The 7,387-nt window shown below is 48.6% G+C and overlaps 2 protein-coding genes across 2 annotated transcripts; both read right to left on the bottom strand.

Annotated features, from left to right (window-relative positions):
* Nucleotides 1-2,203: 2,203 nt before the first annotated feature.
* Nucleotides 2,204-3,483, bottom strand: LOC143869813 (uncharacterized). Its single transcript, XM_077376370.1, has 3 exons — nt 3,023-3,483; nt 2,779-2,939; nt 2,204-2,688 (listed from the first exon to the last, which is right to left on the bottom strand). The coding sequence occupies exons 1-3, from the start codon at nt 3,481-3,483 to the stop codon at nt 2,204-2,206; spliced, it is 1,107 nt and encodes a 368-aa protein (XP_077232485.1).
* A 1,292-nt stretch (nt 3,484-4,775) lies between these two features.
* LOC143869812 (uncharacterized) lies at nt 4,776-5,303 on the bottom strand. Its single transcript, XM_077376369.1, has one exon. It carries the CDS (start codon nt 5,301-5,303, stop codon nt 4,776-4,778), a length of 528 nt encoding a protein of 175 aa, XP_077232484.1.
* Nucleotides 5,304-7,387: the final 2,084 nt, after the last annotated feature.

The following is a 7,387-nucleotide window of genomic DNA, read 5'->3' as shown; positions in this document are numbered from 1 at the left end:
GGGTAGCTAGGGAGATAGTCACAAAGGGCTTGTTGAAGCAGGACAAGCTAAAGGTTTGGAATGAGCCTCCGGACATGGCCGATGAGGCTATGTTCTCCTCGATCTATCAGGTACCTTTTTTTATTTTATTTTAATCCTTCACTTAATCCGCAGATTGGATGTTACTATAATGACCTCCGCGAGAAAAGCCAGGGCTTCTCTGCTGCAATCACCAAATCGGAGGAAGAAAACGGTAAACTGAAGAAGGACGCCCTCGAGCTCAATAGGTCCATTCAGAAGAGGGACCCGGAGATTACTAGACTTAAGAGTGAGATGGCCACCCAAAAGGAGAAGGCCATTGACGCCCTCAATCAGCAGAGGGAGAGAGCTCGGGAGAGGCAGAAAGAAGCCGTGCAGAAGAAGGAGGACGGACTTGTCAGTTTGTCCACGGAGTCCTACAAGTTGGGACTCATGGATTGCCTTGAGCAATTCAAGGGGTCCAACCCAAACGTCTTTCTGGAAGGCCTTGTCTTGCCTGAGCCGGTGGTCGGAGACGCAGATGAGCAAAACGCCCTCTCAGCAGCTGGTGCTTCTGAGGCAGATCCTCCGTGGGATGGTTGTCACGAGGAGTCTTGAACTCCCCATCCTTTTCCTATTTGGTAATACTGATAAATTCTTTTTGTAATGGCCTCTGAAGGCCCATTTTGTGTACATATACCCGTACGGGTTTTTTATGAATAGAAGTCATATTTTGTCATCTATTGCTTTTGCTTTTGTTCGTCTTTTTCTTATCTAAGACTAGTTAACTTAGCACTTTAGGCCACCGAAATAAAGGAAGACTCACTTTATGTCGGATTTTAGAGCAAAGGCCTACTACCCCATCTTGTTTCCAACCGGAAGTCCCCTTCCAACCTTATTAGAGACGAACCGAGGTGATCTAAGCAGTAGATACCCAAGTTTTATGAAACTAGAAATTTTTACGAAGTTTGGTTTTTTGCCCTAGTCCGGTCCCGACTAGAAGTGCGCTTCCGGTCTTTTTTTAGACGAACCGGGGTGAACCAAGTAGTCGATCCAAGCTTAAGAGCTAGGATTTTTATTTGAAATGTTGGTTTTCTGCCCCGGTTTATTCCCGACCAGGAGTTGACTCCCAGCCTTACTGGGATGAACCGAAGTGAACCAAGCAGCAGATATCCAAGTTTTATGGAACTTGAAGTTTTTACGAAGTTTGGTTTTCTGCCCTAGTTCGTTCTCGACCAGAAGTGCGCTTCCGGTCTTTTTGTAGACGAACCGGGGTGAACCAAGCAGCAGATACCCAAGTTTTATGGAAATTAGATTTTTTACGAAGTTTGGTTTTTTGCCCTAGTTCGTTCCCGACCAGAAGTGCGCTTTCAGTCTTTTTGTAGACGAACCGGGGTGAACCAAGCAGTTGAACCAAGCTTAAGAGCTTGGATTTTTATTTGAAAGCCCGGGTTTTTTCCCAACCAGGAGTGGACTCCCGGCCTCATTGGGATGAACCGAAGTGAACCAAGCAGTTGATCCAAGCTTAAGAGCTTGGATATTTATTTGAAATGTTGATTTTCTGCCCCGGTTTGTTCCTGACCAGGAGTGGACTCCCGGCCTCATTGGGATGAACTGAAGTGAACCAATCAGTTGATCCAAGCTTAAGAGCTTGGATTTTTATTTGAAATGTTGGTTTTCTGCCCCGGTTTGTTCCCGACCAGGAGTGGACTCCCGGCCTCATTGGGATGAGCCGAAGTGAACCAAGCAGTTGATCCAAGCTTAAGAGCTTGGATTTTTATTTGAAATGTTAGTTTTCTGCCCTGGTTTGTTCCCGACCAGGAGTGGACTCCCGGCCTCATTGGGATGAACCGGAGTGAACCAAGCAGTTGTCTAACCTGCACTGAAACACAAGGAGAGCTTGCAAAAGATGTAGTCTTTTTCATATACTAGTTTTCGGGGGAATTACAATGATGGGGTCGTCCTCTTGGACCTTCGAAGGCGATGGGCTATTGATAGTTTCTCCTTAGGGTTGGCCAGTACAGGCCTCTTAAAAGCACTTTGATGGCTAGAGCCTTGCCCCCCAAGTGCTCTTCGCAAATTCCTTCATGGGTCTCCTGCAGAGTGTACGCAGTGTCGCTTGGCCGGAGGCATTTCAGGTATGGAAGGGTGTACGACCTTTTGTATAGGTTCTCACCATCTAGGGAAAACCTGGCTGCTCTTTGTATCACTTTGCGTGCCTCTTTCTTTCCTTCAGGAAGTTTCCCACTACGTAGGTAATCAATGATTTTGTCCATCCAGCATGGCTGTGGTCGACCTCGTTGTCAACACTAGACTTCTTCAGAAACTCCATGCATATACTCCCGAGAGCGGTGTACCCAGAAGCTGCTAGTTTGGATAGCACGTCCGCTTTCGTATTTTTCGTTCTGGGGATTCTGATGAACTCGAAGCTTTTGAATTTGCTGTCTAGAAGGCGAACCTTGGCAAGATATTTAATCATACGCTCGTCGTGGGCCTCGTAGACTCCTTGGATTTGGTTTGCGACCAGTTGGGAGTCGCAATACGCCTTCAACCTTTGGGCCCGAGTCTGGACTGCCAGGTTCATTCCAGTGATGAGAGCCTCATATTCTTCCTCATTGTTGGACGCACAGAATCCAAACCTTAGTGCGTAGTCCAGAATAAAGTTCTCCGGTCCGGTGAGAATCAAGCCGGCTGCACAACCGCTTATGCTTGAAGATCTGTCCACATATACTTCCTAGAGCGCCTCGGACGACATATCCTGTTCCGCTGGTACAGTAGCACTTTCCTTTCTTACAAGGGTAGCCACCTCAGCTTCTACTTGTCCTCTAGGTGTAGTTATCTCCTCTACAACTGGAGTTTCGACAGTTTCGAACGCGATGCTTTGCTGGGGGATGGTGCATTCTGCAACGAAATCTGCCAACACTTTGGCTTTTATCGCCGGTCTAGGCAGGTATTGGAGATCAAATTCGCTTAGTTCTATGGCCCACTTCACAAGTTGCCCTGAGGTGTCCGATCTATGGAGAACCTGTCTGAGTGGTGATCCGTCCAGACTTTTATCGTGTGGGCTTGAAAATACGGCCTCAGCTTTCTGGCCGCCATAACGAGAGCATATGCCAACTTTTCGATTCGCTGGTATCTGGTCTCAGCATCATGTAGGACCTTGCTGACATAGTAGATTGGTTTCTGCTGGTTGTGCTCCTCTCGAATCAGTACTGCCGCCAGTGCCATGGGGCTTACCGATAGGTATAGGAGTAGCTCTTCTCCCAGCTCTGGTTTGGTCAACAACGACGGGGAGGATAAGTACTGCTTCAGCTCTTCGAACGCAACTTGACATTCCCGTGTCCAGGGTGCTGTTTTGATTCCCTTGACTGCATTGAAGAAAGGCAGACATCTTTGTGCGGACTTTGAGACGAAGCGTCCCAATGCGGCTACCATTCCGGTTAGCCGCTGCACTTCCCGAATGGTTTTTGGTGGAGTGAGCTCCATTATCGCTCTGATTTTTTTTGGGTTGGCTTCTATTCCTCTTCTGCTTACCATAAAACCCAAAAATTTTCCAGCGCCAACACCGAAAGTACAGTTTTTTGGGTTGAGTTTCATGTTATGTTCTCTTAAGACTTGGAACGTCTCTTTCAGGTCGGAAACATGGTCTTTTGCGCTCTGGCTCGTAACCAACATATCATCTACATATACTTCCATGTTGCGCCCGATCTGTTTTTTGAAGAGCTTGTTTACAAGCCTTTGGTATGTTGCTCCGGCATTTTCAGACCGAAGGGCATGACACGGTAACAGTAGGTTCCTTGATCAGTTATAAAGGATGTTCTTGGTATATCTGATTCATCATTCTGATCTGATTGTGAAGGTCAGTAGTTCGTGACCAGCGGTGGCATCTATCAATTGATCGATCTTTGGGAGCGGATAGCTGTCCTTGGGACAGGCTTTGTTCAAATCGCTGAAGTCTACGCAGGTCCTCCACTTCCCGTTGGATTTCTTTACCATAACAACATTTGCAAGCCAGTCCGGGTATTGGATTTCTCGAAATGAAGTCAGCCCTCAAGAGCCTCTCCACTTCTTCCTTGATCGCTTGTCGTCTCTCTAGGGCAAAATGTCTTCTCTTTTGCTTTACCGGCTTACAGGTGGGGTCGACGCCGAGCTTGTGTGTATTGACCTCAGGGTCTATGCCCCCATGCGAAGACGTCTGCGTTGTCTCTAAGAAACTGGGTGAGGTCTTGCCGGGTGTTACTGTCTAAAGAGGAGCCGATTTGAACAACCTTCTCGCTATTGTCTTGGTATAGAGGGATGGAGATGAGGTCCTCGGCTGGTTCATTTACTTCGGCTTCATCTCTCAGATCGAGTAGCTTAATCGGCAATGACTCCGACGTATTTTTTCCTTTGAGTGCCATGACATAGCACTCCCTAGATTGTGGTTGATCACCTCTAACCTCTCCCAGGCCGCTCGGCGTTATAAACTTCATTTTCTGATGATACGTGGAGGCAACGACGCGGACAAGGCTCTGGCCAGGTCGTCTCAAGATAGCGTTATAGACTGACGTGGCCCTCACTACCAGGAAGTTAACCATTGCGAAAGCTTGACGGGGCGATCCCCTAATAAGGACCGAGAGTTCGATTTGTCCTTCGACTTTAACAACCTCTCCCGAGAACCCGAACAAATCTGAGTTCTCCGACCTCAAACGGTCATCCCCTATCATATTCTGTTTAAAGGCATGATAGTAGAGGATGTCGGCTGAACTTCCGTTGTCGACCAGGATTTTCTTCAACTCCTAGTTCGCAACGAGCATGGTTATGACCAGGGCGTCGTCATGGGGGAGTATCAAGTTATCGAGATATGCATCTGAGAACGAGATCTCGTTTTCTGTCTTTGTCTTCTTATTGCATGCGTGAATGGTGTTAACTCGGTGCGCGTAAGCTTTTTGAGCGGATGACGAAGTCCCTCCGGCTGCCGGCCCTCCCATAATGGTGTTTATGACCCGATTGGGCGGGGGTTGGTGGATTTTCGGACGTGGGCTTGCTAGGGCACGAGACTCATGCCGTGCCGGGGATCGTCGAGGGCTTCGACCACGAGGGCTTCTCTCTCTGTGCTCCCTCCTACGGTCATCCTCTTTAACATACTTCCTGAGGTACCCTCGGTTAATCAGCAACTCGATTTCCTCTTTAAGGTGCCTGCACTCGTCGGTGTTGTGCCCATGGTCTCCTTGGAAACGGCAGTATTTCGACTTATCTCTTTTATTTCCCTTCGAGAGCAATTTGGTCGGCCATTTTAAGAAGTCTTCTCCCTTAATGGCAGCCATGACGCGCCTTCTAGAGGTATTAAGGAGGGTATAATTTTCCTCCCTCGTCTGGGGAGTTGTCTATCTTCTTGGGGCTTTGTCGTCCCTACATTACTTGGTAGGGTTCTTTTCTTCAGAGGTTTTCCTCCGGTTCGAGTCTAAGGCAGCAAGTGTCTCCTCCACGGATATGTATTCTTCAGCCCCTGCCATCAGGTCTTCCAATGAGTGCGGATTTCGGCGGGCTACTGATCGCCTGAAATCGTTGGATTTGGCGCCTGCAAGGAGTGCATTCGCGGCGGCAGAAGGATCCAAGTTCGGCACCTGAAGGGCTTCCCTGTTAAAACGGCTCATGAATGCCTTTAGATGTTCATTATCCTCCTGTCGCAAGGCCATCAGGGATGCTGTTGTTTTTCTTGGCTTTCGACTGCCCATGAAATGTCGGACCAAATCGTCTCCGAAGTCTTCAAAGTTACTGATGGAGTTCGGCTTGATCTGCGAGTACCAATCTCGTGCGGCACCTGTCAGGGTGGTCGGGAAAGCTCTACAGAGGAACTCGTCAAGGCCCCGTGGAGGAGCATTATGGTTCTGAACGTCTCCAAATGGTCCACGGGATCAGTGGCATCTTGAACCCTTTGGGCGTTGGTGCGCCCAGCACACTATCAGTAAATGGCGGTCTGCTTGAGAATGCCTTTGAGGTAGGTCGGTCCTGATCTTTCGCCAGCTCTTCTATCCGGTGGTCTATTTCCTCGATCCTCCGCAGTATCGGATCGGATCTCTCGTCTGCTCGTCCGACCGATCGGTCCCTTTTCTCAGAAGGGCTGACTGCCGAACCGGAGTGACTTTCCGAGCTCCGTCGGTCACAGCGGGACTTATCTTGCCGTGCAAGGCCCTCCCTGTCTTGGTGCCTCTGCACGGAGCAGGATCCGGACCGGTGATGGCGGTGAGGCTCCGTTTGTGCTTGCCTTGTTTGCGAGTGATGTGCTCGCCTTGAGTGGTGGGAATGATCACGACGGGGAGGCATAGGTTCTTCCCTAGGGGGCTCAACCTTTCCTGTGGCGGTCGGGAGGCCTCTAGGCCCTGCTGCTGGGGTATTTGGATCAGATTTTTGTACTGATCAACAAGAGTAGTCATCTGTTGAAAAAGAGTTTGGATTTGTTCGGGAGTAGGAGCGGCATTCAGGTGTTCTGAGTGAACCGGGCTTTGCTCCGCCATTGCAGAGGGAGCTACCACCTGTGAAGCGATTCGCTCACTTCGAGTCCTAAGGTGCGTTTCAGGTCTGGTCACCTGCGTAGGGGGAACTCGAGCAGTCCTCCGTCTTGCCATATTATAAAGGGGATTTGAATAGCTTTTAGTTCAGGGTCCCACGGATGACGCCAATCTGTTAAGCCCAAAATTGGTAACAGATGAGGTAGTGACGAAGGAGCTGATCTGGCGGGTCCAAACTGATGAGCTAAATTAAGATTGTGCGGTGCATAGAAGTACACGAGGTCAGAAGACCAACCCTGAGTCGTTGCTCCGGATAGGCCCTTCGACACTCAAGTCAGTATGAGCAGAAGAGTAAAACCAAAGCTTAGAGCTGTCTCTTAGAATTTTTCTATCTCTCTACCTTAGCATGGGTAAAGGCTATTTATGGTGAGAGCTCTGGGGTGGTTGGATTACCTACCCCGGGACAGGTGCCGGCCCATGTGTGGGCTTGTTTTTACCTGCCCTTGGCGAATTACCAGGTTGCCCTTGGGGCTGGTGTCAACTCAGGGTGGGCCCTTCGAGGGCCACGTGTTGACAGCTGGTTGGATGTGGTTTTTCATACCCCATCAGGCCCCACTGGCTTTCTCTCCCCCAGTGAAGACAAAAAATACTTGTCTTCATCTTCTCTAGGCACACACCCATGGATAAGACCCTAGCTCTAGATAGCAAAATTTAAGCTTTGCAACTCCATTTTTTTCCCAAAACCAAAAAAATTACTTTTTTCCAAAGAAAATTGCAAACCTATTGGGCTATGTTTTTTCCCCATGGAATATTATTTTCCCTAGAAAAAAATATAATATAGGACATTTTATGATTGCAAGATATTTAACAGCTATATGGGATTTTACATTTATACGATA

This window comes from Tasmannia lanceolata, unplaced genomic scaffold (genome assembly GCF_043159265.1).
Source record: "Tasmannia lanceolata isolate RefF3 unplaced genomic scaffold, GAP_Taslan_0.1 ptg000003l, whole genome shotgun sequence".
NCBI lineage: Eukaryota > Viridiplantae > Streptophyta > Magnoliopsida > Canellales > Winteraceae > Tasmannia > Tasmannia lanceolata.
This window is presented reverse-complemented; position numbering and strand designations above follow the sequence as displayed.

Bases quoted from the DNA above. Each gene is read 5' to 3' on its own strand.
- LOC143869813 (XM_077376370.1), bottom strand. From the start codon at position 3,483: ATGGAGCTCACTCCACCAAAAACCATTCGGGAAGTGCAGCGGCTAACC. The intron at 2,940-3,022 runs GTTCTCCATAGA...ATACCTGCCTAG, and splicing joins ACGGATCACCACTCAGACAG to ACCGGCGATAAAAGCCAAAG. The intron at 2,689-2,778 runs GTGCTACTGTAC...GCGGTTGTGCAG, and splicing joins TACCCTTGTAAGAAAGGAAA to CCGGCTTGATTCTCACCGGA.
- LOC143869812 (XM_077376369.1), bottom strand. From the start codon at position 5,303: ATGGCTGCCATTAAGGGAGAAGACTTCTTAAAATGGCCGACCAAATTG.